Source organism: Drosophila erecta, unplaced genomic scaffold (assembly GCF_003286155.1).
Source record: "Drosophila erecta strain 14021-0224.00,06,07 unplaced genomic scaffold, DereRS2 tig00000000-arrow-pilon, whole genome shotgun sequence".
NCBI classification, from domain to species: domain Eukaryota; kingdom Metazoa; phylum Arthropoda; class Insecta; order Diptera; family Drosophilidae; genus Drosophila; species Drosophila erecta.
Genome location: NW_020825194.1, coordinates 12,863,753 through 12,878,402, shown reverse-complemented (window position 1 = coordinate 12,878,402; position 14,650 = coordinate 12,863,753). Strand labels below are relative to the sequence as shown.

Sequence of the window (14,650 nt, the reverse complement as noted above, 5' to 3'; positions counted from 1 at the left end):
TTGTTTTTCGAAGTTATTTATGCATTTACTGTACCAAAAGGAATAAAAGCAAGGTTATATAAATAAATTTAACAAAATATAAAACAATTTAAAATACGTGCAATTCTGATTCATCGTTCAAAGTTTGGTATTTTAAGAATCTCCTAGGTATCATTTAAAGGCCTGGAAGAACCTAAAGCTAGTCCCAGCTTAGTTTTATAAATAACAGACATCCTAGCTTAATAATCCACCCAAAGAGGTAATGAGAAATGGCCTGATGTATATTTAAGGGATCTCACCTATATCTGTAGCTATATCTAGCTAGAAAAGAGAGCACCTCCGCCGGGGAGCAGCGAGAGTGGGCAAAGAAATCATAGGCGCGCATTCGCACGTCGCGTTTCAGTGCTAATTTTAACGTCGTCGCCGACTGTTTCGCCTTATTGCCATTGCCCTGCTGCGGTTTCAGTTTCCCATTTTCCACTTTTCCACTGGCCGCGCGCAGCGAGTTCGAATTCAATTTAAATTAGTTCACATTGTGCCTTTGTACGCCTTTTTGCCCGTCCATTGCTGCTGTGTGATAACCAGAAACCAAAGTGCCAAAGAAGTGCAGTGCAATCGGATGTGTGGACAGGAATTTTCACCGTTGCAACGCGACTTGAAGAGAGGCGATCTGCGTGTGATGAAAGTGAAGAGCCCACAGCAATAGGAACCGAAAATAGAAAAGAAATTCAAAATCAGAGTTCAAAAATAGCCCAGTGCATGGCAAATTATGAGATATCTAAAGACTGTCAATTAAAATAGCACTGTTGTGCCTGTGATTTGTGCGATATCTGCTGTTTTTCGTTTCGTTTTGTAGAAGCCTGCTGGTGAGTTGGTTTTGGGTTTTGGAAATGTTTTCATATTAATATGCGTGTGGTTACCAGTCAAATGGTACGTACGTATATGGAAAGACAGCTGTTTCAATACCGCCGAAAGTATAGTAGTGCTGCAAATTTCAAGAGTTAAGCTGGCTGGCTGGCTGGCTGTTACGTCAACCTTTTGCTATACCATACCATTGGAATCTCCAGTTTCTGTAGGCTAAACCCCCCCGCCAAAATGCCGCCCGATCTGAGCCAAAGCCTCACTGGTTGACGTTCTTGGCGGTTTTTGAGGTTAACAACATTTTCAGGCCGCTTTGTTGCGCTCTGAGCCAAACAATAAACAACTATTGACTCGCACTGGCCATGTTTAGCGAACCGACTTACAAACAATTAATAGCTACTATTTTGTCACTTGCTGACTTTTATGCCAAAATATTTGCCTAAGCTGTTCGCATTAGCAAATCGAACAAATTGCTCAAAACGAAAAATAAAAAAATCTACGAAAAAGTAAGAAAACAACCATATAGCACGCGCATTTATCTTGATTCCGATTCCATGTGACTCAATCATTATTTGTGCGCTTATAATTTGTTTTCCCAACTGAAGTTCCCCTTACTCCATTGGGTCCTGTTCTCGCGGATTCTACATTGGTACAGTGGTCCACAAAATTGGTCGACTAAAGATCGTGAAAAATGGCTTCTCTGAATTCCGGATAGATTTGCCTTCTAATAGAACCAGAATTTCATAGTAAAACTAACATATTCGATTTGATAAACGACACAGACTTACTTTGTTTACTTGAACTTGCACAAAAGTGGTAATAAATTGGTGACCATAGGGTCAAGACCAGGTTTTAATGACAGCGAGAAAAGGGTAAATCAGCACCTGGTTCTACAGCAATTTACTTGCCACCCCAAGTGTATACTTATATCATGTAGTAATTTACAGAATATCAACACTTTTCCATGTGGCGTTGCGCTCAAAATTTCTGGATTTCATCAGTGAAGTGTTTGTCTTTGTACGAACGCCCACTGTATGAGGAATATAATATGAGATTGGTGTTTGTCAAATGCTAATTAGTTCCATTATATCTGCCAGCCACAAGTGCAGTGGGGTGAAGTTTGGGGCCGTGAAGTGTATTAATTGGATGGGCCGGAACAGCTTGATAAGCACAATATTGCTTGCCACAGATCTCGTCGGACATATGGTAGTAATCACGTCTGTCCGTCGAAATGTTTATCAATCCCACCCTCTTCCCAAAAAAGAAACAAAAAGTATGCCACTCTCCTGCCGCCAATGGATGTCAAACTGAAAAGACACTTTGATGGACATATATAGACAGTTCGGCAAGCGGGAGCATATGAAATGCTAAATATAAACAATGCCAGGTAACTTTCCCCCATTTTCCACGCCCCTTTCATTAAAGGAAAATGATGAAAACCAGGCGAGAAGGGTTGACAGATCCGAAAATAATCAAGGCAGCAATGATTTGGCAGCGAATTGCGTCTACCTGGTTGGACTTTGGCTGATGAGTGTACCAGGGGATTAGGCATCCAAGTGGGTCTCGTGTGGCACGTGTTCAGGTGGCTCTAAAACTGTTGCCACACTTATTTATAGCATCAGCAAATCCGTGGTTACGGCAGGCAGAAAAAAATTGATTTATGCACTTTATGCTGAACTTGAATATTCAGAGTTTGATATACATCTTTTATTTGTTTTCATTTGCTTGTTTTTTAGCATTTTTTTGTTTTGAATTTGAAATTACGGAACAGCCTACGTTTAAGCAATTTCACCTTCCTTCGAAATGCGTAATGACAATGTACATACGTATGTACGTATGAAAATCTGCAAAAATTGTGTATTTATCTAATTTTATTTTTGAGTTCCTTTTCGGCAGCTTCCGCTGCCCGTCTTTGTCATTTCCCGAAAAGCAGAGTGAACACAAAATCTCGCCATGATTATTTTCTTGAAAAATGCGCTGTTTGTTTGCTATTGTTTTGGTTTGGCTGCTGTTTGTGTTTGTTATTCTGCTGCGTTTCGTAGGAAAAGAGAAGCTGGCGCTTGTCTCTGCAGCCATTCACATGCCACACACTTTTAATAGACCTCTCATTTCATTTGTTTATTTTTGCATCTCTAGTGTTCTGGTGGTTTATTTTTAAGCTTCAGTGACACCTATGACGGAACAGTAAAAATGGCTTATAATATATTATAAATGTATTATATGTGCACCTAAAGATTTGATTGTTCAGAAACATATTTAAAAAATAAAGATCATATACGAAATTCTGTTGGAATAATGTTGCAAATGCATATTGTAACTAATTTTAAAGTATTACACAGGGCGTATGCTTAATATTATTAAAAAGGGAATATTTAGCAAAATTTTACTGTTTGGTATTAAGCAAATGCATAAGAATGTAATTTATGTAAACCTGTTGCCTCTTTAATACTTCAAAGCTAAATCAGAAATGCTATACAGTGCGTATACGTAATATTTTTCAAGGATGTTAGCCAATACCAAAACTGCGCTTCAGATGGTGTTTTTCTTGTGGTTCAACTCGCCCAGTGCCCACTGTACTTCCCATGCCGAAGCAATGGCAAGATTTTTAATTCGCGATTGGCTGCCGCACTCACGTTTCTACGGGTACGCGAGACATTGAAGACGCAGCCCATTAATTGGATTACAATTCTTCGCATTTTGCCAGTGTGGTTTTCTTTTGATTTGTTGTTCCACACGTTGCCGTCTGCTTCTTTCTTCTTGGCCATTAGTCATGCATATGTTGCGACTCTTCAACTTGTTGCGTACACCCGATTTTGCACATATGCCACACCTCGGCCGCCACCTCCCCCCCGCCCATTCCATATAGCCCGTACATACATACATACATATCTACATACATATATCGCTCCTTTAATGAACGTGGTGGAATTTCGCCTTCATATTGTAACCGTATATCCGTAATGCGAAATTGTCTGAAATAAATCGTACACAGAAACACATGACAAAGTGTAAACAGACGAGGCCAGAATAATAGGAGTGATCTTTTGGGCATGCTGTAACTATTTGATACATCGTTTAAATATTAAATTAAAATATTAAAGTTATTTTCATATTCTTGTAACCTTAAGCGTTCATAAATAAAGTTAAGTTCAACGGGCGCCGATTTTATGAATACAATTAAGAAATCGATAAAACTTATCTAAAAAGTTTGACCTATGTTTTTTATTGACTAATTATTTACATAGGAATTTTTGATTGAAAACAATCCATAATCATTTAAATAAACGAGCCCTAAACTTATTTTTTGTACAAGTGTTTATGGAAAATTTAATAGAAACTGATCAATTACATTTTTTAAATAAGTTCTTTATAAAAAAACACCATAAACAAGGCGCCTTCTTTAAATGCCTGTGGTTTTACTTTTGTTTAGTTCACGAATTTTATGTTTGTTTTTACTATTTGCTTGATTACTATTTTTGTAAATATTTCTTCAATTCTTAGATAGCTTTAGTTTGTTCTCATGTTTGTTTTGTTTTCACTGTACACATGTCCACAAAAAGGCCACATTTAATATGTTTTTGTCTTATCCGATGTTTTTTTTTTTTGTTTTTCATTGGCTGAAATTTTCCACTCTGACGTTTTCGCGCTGCCTTCAGAGTTCAAAATCAAATATTTGGGCTGGAGATTAGCGAAATTGCCTTTTTTGTGTAATTGTTAATTGGAACGCCAGCCAGCCAGCCTCTTTGCATTTCGCTATTAACCGGCCTCAAAGCAAAAATACGAAAAAATTCTAAATATTATATCCCTGCTGATGGAGCGAAATAAATTTGATAGAGATCAATAAAAAAAGAGGATCCACAAAAGCAGACGAGGCCAAAAACGGCAGACACACCTCTGAACTGACCAAAAACAAAAATAATAAGAAACGTTAAATTTATTAAACACGAAGGCGGCGGAATTTAATTCAAACCGAAAGCAGATGTTTTGTTCTGTTTTGCACGCAGGCGTAATTTCTAAAGTAAACATATGACAGGAGACGACGACGATTCATTTGCACAACCCATTTGTTTGGCAAAGGGTGAGGGGGCGGGGTAGGTGCCAGGGGGAGTAGTGGCTGTGCGACAGGTGTTAATTGCCCGACAAATTCAAAAACACGCAGCCCGCTCATGCGATGAAGTCGGAGATTCATGCAAACATGCATTATACAACCGATGTGTGTGCATCCAACATCCAACATCCAGCACGCTAATAGATTCGACCGTTCATTTTGCCTGCAGATCATCGCACGGATCCCGTCCGTCTTGGACCAGCCCATTGAGATCCGCATCCACCGGATACCCAGTCCCCAATGGGCCGCTGGGGACGGCAGAGTCCGGTGCTGGAGCCGCCGGACCCGCAGATGCAGAACACGCCCCCACCGCCCACTCTGCCGCCAAGGACGTTCATGCGGCAGTCGAGCATCACCAAAATCGGAAACATGCTCAACACGGCCATCAACATCAATGGAGCCAAGAAGCCAACAAGTAAGTCTATGCGGTATCAGTTTTGTTAACTTTTTCCACACGTTTTCATATGCATACATACATATATTATGTATGTTGGGGTATAAAAATGGGCCATGGTCACTCTGTAATGAAGATTGTATTGACAAATATGATCAGTTATTGCTTAATATGAACTTGGGCTAATCAGTTTCAACAATGGTTACGAAAAGTACTCTTCAGAGGGTATTTTATGTTGTATCTTGTAACTTGAATAAATCACATAAAAGGAATTGGATAAGGGAATTTAAGTCAGAGCGTAGAGCGTAAACAAACCTGCAGTTTCTATAGTGTATTAAATAACATTTAACAATTCAAAGTGCCCGCCAAATCACCGTTACCAATAACAGTGGCGCCAACAGTCTGCTGTTATTCGCGAGAATTTTGCAACACCACCGCCACGCTACTGACCAACACTGGGCAAATGCAACGCCGTTCGCGCAGCGGCAATTCGGTAGCCTGGAACTCTTATTGTAAAGTGCGAAATTTGCAACAAAATTTGTACTTCCATTTGGCGTTGGATTTATCGCAATCCGTTAGTCACAAACTAAGTTAAAACAGCGTGCGGAGCGTGCGGAAATGGTTCGGCAGCCCTGTAAATAGTGCAAAAGTGCGTGCGATAGCGAAAATCGAGACGGAATGCCGCTTGTGCAAAAGCAAAAGCCACACTCACTGGCATTCATATTAATATTACGACGCAACGACGAAGCAGTGCAGCAAAAGAGGCGGCAAAAACGGGAAGAAGAGGCAGCGCGCAGAATGTGAATCGGAAACAGAATCAGAAAACAGAAGCATTTTTTGGACGTCTTTTTTTCGGCAATATTTGATTTTTGACTGCGATTGTTGGGTAGTAAAAAATGGGGAATTGCATGCTTATCCCTTTTTCGATCACGCGGTTTTTACTCGCAGGCGTAAAGTAATAAGGCATCGCCACTATTTAGTGTTCTCATTTTGAAGGTTAGACTTCGCATATATTTTTTGCTCGGAATTCGCGATAAAACAAAGAGACAAAGCAAACGACGCAAACGTCTGTCTGCCTCAGTGTGTGTGTGTTTATGTGTATTTCGTATTTGTTTGGCAAAATGCAATAAATAATAATAATTGTGGATTAACTGGCAAATATCTCATTTTATCGGTGTGAAGTAATTTTTTCGTATTTGCTCACAACCACCGGCTGCACTCGCTCTCTCTCTTTCGCTCGCTCGCACACACACGCACGCACGCACAAATGCACGTATAAAACGCACGCCAAAATTCTGCCGCTGCGCTGCCGCCGCCGACGTCGTCGTCGCGAACAAAAAAATAATTTCCCCTACTTTTGCAGTTCTTTCTTCCCCTCTACGTGCTTAAGTCGTGCTAACACACAAAAAATACATAATTAACAAAGGAATCAAATGCATAAACAACATCGGAAAACCAAAGTGTAATCAAAGGAATTAGTGAAAAGAGCGGCGAAGAAGAAGCGTAATAATCGCGCTCAACTTTTTGAAACTTTAAAATCGGCAGCTACAACAACAACACCACCCCCGTGAGAAAGAGACGGAGCTAGAGAGCGCGAGCGCAGCTCCTTTGGCCTTCTCCTTTTGTTCTTGTTATTTTTGTTGTCGCTCCGTTTTTCGTTGCTTCTAGTGCTGTTGTTGTTGTTTTAGCTGCGGCTGCTTAAAAATCGACGCAAACTGTTCAACTGTCATGGCCGGTAAGTTTAATTCTCTCCGCTCCCTTGTTGCTGCTCTTCTCCTTCTCTCCTCCTTTTTCTCTGCTGCTCTTCGCGTTCGTCACTCGCTTTTTGTGTGGGAACTGCCAACTTTTTTTGAATACCCTACAGTTGGGTGTTATAAGTTTGGTTGTAGGTTTGTGAGATCGTTGTGATTTATTTCGCCTATTTAACTGACATTTATTGGATCTTTGGATTCTTTTCTATAAATAATCACTTTTATCTTCAAATAATCTAATTCCGATTTCGAGTTTTTATCCACATCACTTTATTAACAAAGCCAAAGTGCAAGGGTATTTCACTCGATGTTTTGGCATTTCCTCGATCTATTTTCGCTTTTCTGATCATTTTGATGTTGGCATTAAATGCGTCCAAACAGCAAATAAACAAAGTCAGTGAGAAGTAAACAAACTAGCCAAAAGACTCGAACGCATTCGAATAACAACTTTTCCCTATCAACTAGCATTGATCTTTGCACTTGAGCAAAACGCCGAAAGCGACGTGAGCGGCATGCAAAACTCAAATTGACAGGCCCCGCAGCCCCTAATATATTTTTTAAACCAAAAATGAGCCCCCGCCCCCCAAATGCATTGTCTAGTGCAAAAATAAATTTAAAAAACATGGAACTAAAGCTACTCATAAAGGTTAAGCACGATTCGTTGCGACAACAGTATGCATCCGATAAGAGGATCTATACAGAGTACGGTAAACTTGGGAAGCAGACAAAGTTGGTATAATTTGTTTACACGCCTCTTTAAAATAAACTATTTCTAAACGAGAAATGTAAACAAATTTATTATATTTTTTAATAGTTCGAATCCTAACTGGTTTTTTATGTTTTCGGATTCAACATTCTTTTATTTGCATTCTCGTACTTTATGGGATTGCACCCAATTATAAGGATAGTTTTCTAACATTCAGAGGACGTTTTGCAAGAGTATAAAATTGATTTCGTGCACATGCTCGATACAAAGACACAATTGCCATAATTAAATAATAAACAATTGCACAAAGTGCTGAGAATGCGGCGTACAAATTGGCTCGGTCAATAGATATAGAGGCCCTCGAAACTGGATCGTGTTTTTTGCCATGTGCAAATTGAGTTAAAGTCGCAATGGACCAAAGGAAACCCCATCCACCCCCTATTTTATTCAATTTCCCCCCAAGTGTATTCCCAGACAACGTGACGTCGCTAAGGTTTATAGAATTTTTTTTTGTCGCTTCATGTGATGTATGCATATGATGTATATTTGGCAATTTTTATGCAGTCCCTGTGTATCTGCAAGATACGCACAAGTAGACATGGACATGGACATCTCCCAATGGCCTGCACGTCTCTGGAAGTTGAATAACTCACCATGTCGCCAAACAGACATTACATAAGTTTTGATGTTCTAGTCATGAGAATGAGAAATGCTGAGATTTCGAGAGGGTTAAGTAAAGAGGGGCAGATTGATGTGTGTCTTAGATTAGATTGGATATGGTAATTGACGGGGGGAATGGCGAGGTGCTACAGCGACGAACGTTAAGGCTCTTTTGTGCTCAATTTGCAATGCACACTTAAATTGCCCAAGAAGCCAAACAAGCTGAGATCATAACTAAACAACCAATCAATTATCGATTAGGTGGGGCTCGAACTATTCAGTTTCGTGGTAGACTTTACAATATATACAATTAGCTAAAGCTGGCTGATTTCAATAATATGGGCAATATTATTTATGTAGCAAACAAGCATTAAAATGTTTCATTGCCCATTCCCCAAATACTTTGCTTGTTAATGATTCCTAGCCAATATTCTTAAATGCTCAGCGGTTCAGCCATGCATATGAATTATTTGTGTAACGCTTTCCTTTGAGGTAACTTATCCAACGGGGCTGCCAAAATAAAAAAGGATTTCCCTGCCGGATGTGCCCCATTTACCCTCTATATATTCACCTTGCCTTCTGTGTTTGTCAGTCGAGCCCCGCTCTATAGCGTATATAGACTGAAACCGTGATATTGTAAATAGATAGGTAGATAGTATGGTAAAGTAGAGTATAGTAGTGGGGGATGGGGAGCTAGAGCTTTGGCTTAGCGGCGACATCGCGTGGTTGTGTTAAATAATTGTGTCAATATTTGAGTTTCATTATTTTGTTCCATTTTGCGGGCGCTCATGAAAATCTACTTATCTCGTTATGTACGCTTATATGCGATCTAACGAATAAATAAGCGAGCAAGAGCAATTTTACAGATTGTCTTGTTTTTCCCCATATACTTCATAGTGAAAATGCTAAAATTATTTTTTAATTGGTGCCGAACAAACTAATTAGGTGTTTCGCAATCTTTTGTGGTAATATCTTGGGATACATTAATTTATAAGGTTTTTTTAAGCAATAGGTACTATAGCTATATAGCTTTATATCATAATTTAGTAATTTGATTTATTTGCCAATTTTTTGAAATTACACAATTAAATTGCTCATTATTTCAACACTTTTGTTTTCATTTGTGCATTTTACGACGAGTTCAATGGCTCAACACCTCTAAATGGCTGTGTGCGGGGCTTGCGGGGGCGTTAGCGAAGCTGCCACATATAATAGGAACTATAAATAGTCGCAGTGCCGCGAGATGAGTGCAAAAACAGTTGAGTTATGACTGACTAATTGGGCGACTGACTGCCTGTGATCCTATTACAATGCAGATACCCTGCACACTCCGGAATAAACAGTCGGCATCAATACAATTGCTGCGTCTCGTCAATCGCATTGTGACGTCGTCAATGGCAGCAGGAAAATGCCAACAGACTGCCTGCCAATAGGCCGTGGATAATGAGGTCACAGCACATGGGACTGGGCTGGGCAAGGGCTGTGCCAGAGAAATCAAACAAACAAAGCCCAATGAATATTTGGGAATGTTGAAAAAATTGCCAAAATTCGCACACAGCCCCCAGACATGGGGCCAAAAACAAAAAGCCAATGGCAGATACAAAGCGAAAGGGGGGAGTACAGTGGGCATGATAGACATTTCATATGTTTCCTTTATGAAGTTTATAATGATGCCGCAGGCGCAATCAAAGCTTCATTTAATAGATTATTACTTGTATGAGTTTCCTGCAAAACTGATTAAGATACACTACATCCTGCATCCCACTGTCGGTGAAAAGGGAAGCACATTTTCCAAATGAAATGCTCCCATTATGGAATATCAGTGTATAAAGTGGGGTTTCCGAGTAAGGAGGACAGCAGCAACGTCATCGTTTGCACAACGTACCGCAATCGGTAAAAGTGGCTGTGCAGAGAGCGAATGGCAAACAACGGGGGAGGGAAAGGGGCGTGGTTGTCGGCTAAAAGCAGCGAGACAAGGAAACGGAAAGAAGAATATTTGGCCAAGAGATTAAAGGGCTTTAAAGACAGGCAGACCGGCGTGGAAGGCCGAGTATGGCGTCATTAGCAAATATTTGGGCAGGCCCAGGATACCGTCGTCATAGTTGGTCGTCCTTCCGCTTACCATCTATATATGTATGTTTCTTTGAGCATGTATGGGTTCGGGAGCAAATCAAACGTTACAGTTAGTTACATGTGCCGCCAGCCTTTTCAGTTAGTTGTCCAATCGAATTGCCATTCAGTGGATCGAACTCGAGCTGGCCGAAAGTGTCAAATTGAATACTCATCATTTGGTCCTGCTCTGTCTTTTCAGGTAATGGAGAGGCGTCTTGGTGCTTCTCACAGATTAAAGGCGCCCTAGACGATGATGTCACGGATGCAGACATCATATCCTGCGTGGAATTCAATCACGATGGCGAGCTGCTGGCCACTGGTGACAAGGGCGGTCGCGTCGTCATCTTTCAGGTGAGTTATAAATGTTTTATGCAATCGTGACAATATTTAATATAAATGCAACTATTGCAGCGTGATCCTGCCTCAAAAGCCGCCAATCCACGACGCGGCGAATACAATGTCTATTCGACATTCCAATCGCACGAGCCTGAATTCGACTACCTCAAGTCCCTGGAGATTGAGGAGAAGATAAACAAGATCCGGTGGCTGCAACAAAAGAATCCCGTGCACTTTCTGCTCTCGACCAACGACAAGACAGTCAAATTGTGGAAGGTCAGTGAACGTGACAAGTCGTTCGGTGGCTACAACACGAAGGAGGAGAACGGCCTGATCCGGGATCCACAGAATGTAACGGCCCTCCGAGTGCCCTCCGTGAAGCAGATACCACTGCTGGTGGAGGCCTCCCCACGGCGCACCTTCGCCAATGCACACACCTATCACATCAATTCAATAAGCGTTAATTCGGATCAGGAGACCTTCTTGTCGGCCGATGACCTGCGCATTAATCTGTGGCACTTGGAGGTGGTCAACCAGAGCTACAACATTGTCGACATCAAGCCAACCAACATGGAGGAGCTAACAGAGGTGATCACGGCGGCCGAATTCCATCCGACCGAGTGCAATGTGTTTGTGTACTCGAGCTCTAAGGGCACAATACGATTATGTGATATGCGTTCGGCGGCACTATGCGACCGGCACAGCAAACAGTTTGAGGAGCCCGAGAATCCAACGAATCGGAGCTTCTTCAGCGAAATAATCAGCTCCATCAGCGATGTGAAGCTAAGCAACTCGGGTCGCTACATGATCTCCAGGGATTACTTGAGCATCAAAGTGTGGGATCTGCACATGGAAACAAAGCCCATTGAGACCTATCCGGTTAGTTTTTACATAATATATAATTTGTTTCTCAAAGGTAGAGGTATCTGCATAATTTTTTAAGCGCATCTAATTCATTTGAGAGTTATATTAATTTCATCGTTATATTTACAGGTCCATGAATACCTGCGCGCCAAGCTGTGCTCGCTGTACGAGAATGACTGCATCTTCGACAAGTTCGAGTGCTGTTGGAACGGCAAGGACAGCTCAATAATGACCGGAAGCTACAACAACTTCTTCCGCGTCTTCGACCGCAACTCGAAAAAGGATGTGACGCTAGAGGCGTCCAGGGACATCATCAAACCGAAGACGGTGCTTAAGCCACGGAAAGTTTGCACTGGCGGCAAACGGAAGAAGGATGAGATCAGCGTGGACTGCCTAGATTTCAACAAGAAGATCCTGCACACCGCCTGGCATCCCGAAGAAAATATCATCGCCGTGGCTGCGACCAATAACCTATTCATATTTCAGGATAAATTTTAGCCAACACTCTTCACAAGAACCACACCATACGCCACAATCACACAAGCAACTATATCTACGGAAACACCAAGAACTACGATCACGCCTCATTCTAATGTTAAATCAATCGGTTTGTTTCAAAATAGTTTTCAATTTTCACTTGCAATTAAATTGTTTGCCTAACACCATTACCTCAGGCCATTACCCTTCATCCGCATCCCTTTCCCCCTTCCCGCCCCCGAAGAAAACCAAATTCAAGTAACAACCTTACATCATACATAATGCCATAGCAAAAGCTTTGTAATGTATTTCTGCGCTGAATGCGTATAACGAGAAACAATACCAGAAACTTAAGAGATGGAAACAAATTTTTATACATTACATTTATAAATAGTGAAGCGTATATTTGATTTCGTGTAGCGCAATTCAAAAACCCCCACAATAAGAGTAATATATTATGATAGCTATTGATTTCGCCGAAAATTTTTGTATAATTAGCGCCAGCGCCGAAGTATTTGTAATAAAAGATAATAATATACAACATAAAAAGAAAAACATAAAATGCATGTTGTAATATTTTTTCTGTTCGCTTGTTAAGTTTACGATGAAAAGTCAAGAAACATATGCGCCCTGTTTGCTCTACTTTATAAATATAGACTAAACACGAATTTCCGATTGTTTATTCGTTTGACAACGTTCATTCCATGCAAAAAGTGACGATAGGCCCTTGGAGCTTGTCGATCGACTATGTCTCATTTTAAATCTCATCAGCAACGTCAGCAATCGAACAGCCGGAAGTTGTCTCAGTCAAACCAATTTAAAATGCTCATTTTAACACTTAAATTCACTAAGAATCCAATGCTAGACCAGAAAGCAGAAGTCAAAGATGAGGCGAACGCGGAAAAATTATGAAATAAATGCATTGATAACGTATGCATCGCAGTTAATTGATACATACATATACATATAAAAAAAAACGCAGCCTAAGTTCATAATACAATTTAGTGTTCTCAATTTGTTTAATTTAAAGTCTATCTGAAATGAGAGAAACAAGAAAAAACAAAACCAATAAAAAGAAAACACTATTTTTATACGCTACATTTAAGCTAAGTATTGCTACTTTTAGTTCAACTATGCGTGCGTGCGTCCAAGACCAATTCTCACATATAGTCTATCTGCCCCCTCTGCCCGCCCCCTTTTTCATCGGTCAACGACTTTTCCAGCGTGTTTACTGTTTTGTAAAGTTTCTTGTATTCATTGTCATGTTTTCCATAAAGAACTATAAACAAAACTGAACCATTTTTATAGGTTATCTAGTGTTTAGTGTTAACAAATAAAAAACAAACAAAAAATATATAAACACAAACCATAAATGAAAGTAAAAGTAAATTATAAAATAAACCATGCGCTGAAAATGTTTAAGGACAAAATTCTGAAAAATGTACGGCAGCGAGTTCAAAACACTGAAATGTAAACGCATAAAATGATGAAATAAAAACTAAAACAACATAAATTGTGCTTCTTATGAGAATAATGATATATTATTAATATTGTATTTTCAATAAACTAGTTATACGAGTGCGAAGAGTGCAGCGGACAGCAGATATAGAAGAGAGCCTAAATTGTTTAGAAACTAAGAATTCAGTGAAAATTGGTCTAGACCTGAGTGAAAATCGTATACAAATTTTCCAGACTTTCGATGCAAATGTTTTGGTTGCCAATTTCATGTTTTTGATCGAAGACCCTTTTATTCAATTTTGTTTGCAACGCACATCTTTATTCATATATCTAGACATGCCTTTTTGTAAATAAAATCGCAACCACAAAAAAGAGACAACTTAAAACGAAAACATTATTCATTAAATGAACTAAAATCCAACGCAGTCAGAGTAGAGAAACTGTTGCAATTGCTGTTTAAATAAAAACGCAAACAGACGACAAATTGCAATTGATTAGTTTTAAAAACATTGAATTGCTATTCAAAATAAAGATCTAATAAAAGCAAACTTAAGGAATAAAGTTTAGTTTTGCAAGCAAGAAAATTGTGAGAAATAATGAAAGTGTGTTTTATTTCAAGATCTTATACGCCCAGGCAGTAAGTGGGTATATTTAACCCGATAAGAACCCTGATAAAGAAAATGTATATAAAAATACTCTACCCGAAGGGGTCAGTAACATCGATATGGCAATATATAGTTTTATGCGGTAACATTGTTATGTCACAATACTAGTAATTATTCCGAAGAATTTTATAAAAATATATAGCTTATATACATTGTGATACTATTTTGGAACCTCTGGAGCGCACCTCGCGTATTCCGTATGCAGCAAGTACCGTTACGGCCACTCTTGTCCATTTCAATGCCAATCACGCATGCGCACCGCTCAAGAGAGAAAGATTC

General features: G+C 39.8%; 1 protein-coding gene across 9 annotated transcripts; it reads left to right on the top strand.

Moving 5' to 3' along the window:
* Positions 1–315: 315 nt before the first annotated feature.
* On the top strand, positions 316–14,303 carry LOC6551948 (protein phosphatase PP2A 55 kDa regulatory subunit). 9 transcript variants are annotated; one of them, XM_015154478.2, is made up of 5 exons: positions 316–845; positions 5,118–5,363; positions 10,771–10,922; positions 10,983–11,786; positions 11,901–14,303. In XM_015154478.2, exons 2-5 carry the CDS (start codon positions 5,189–5,191, stop codon positions 12,267–12,269), a joined length of 1,500 nt encoding a protein of 499 aa, XP_015009964.1. In that variant the 5' UTR covers positions 316–845; positions 5,118–5,188; the 3' UTR covers positions 12,270–14,303. The 9 variants fall into 9 exon arrangements, with proteins under 9 accessions (XP_015009964.1, XP_015009961.1, XP_015009965.1 ...); XM_015154475.2 differs by lacking the exons at positions 316–845; positions 5,118–5,363 and adding exons at positions 5,790–5,859; positions 6,706–7,077 and having other exon boundaries at positions 11,901–13,623; XM_015154479.2 differs by lacking the exons at positions 316–845; positions 5,118–5,363 and adding exons at positions 5,790–5,854; positions 6,706–7,077 and having other exon boundaries at positions 11,901–13,598.
* Positions 14,304–14,650: the final 347 nt, after the last annotated feature.

What these genes read in the sequence shown, in the direction of transcription:
- LOC6551948 (XM_015154478.2), top strand. Translation starts at nt 5,189, where the DNA reads ATGGGCCGCTGGGGACGGCAGAGTCCGGTGCTGGAGCCGCCGGACCCG. An exon ending in TGGAGCCAAGAAGCCAACAA is followed by an intron (nt 5,364 to 10,770) that starts GTAAGTCTATGC and finishes CTGTCTTTTCAG; the next exon opens with GTAATGGAGAGGCGTCTTGG. An exon ending in GTCGCGTCGTCATCTTTCAG is followed by an intron (nt 10,923 to 10,982) that starts GTGAGTTATAAA and finishes CAACTATTGCAG; the next exon opens with CGTGATCCTGCCTCAAAAGC.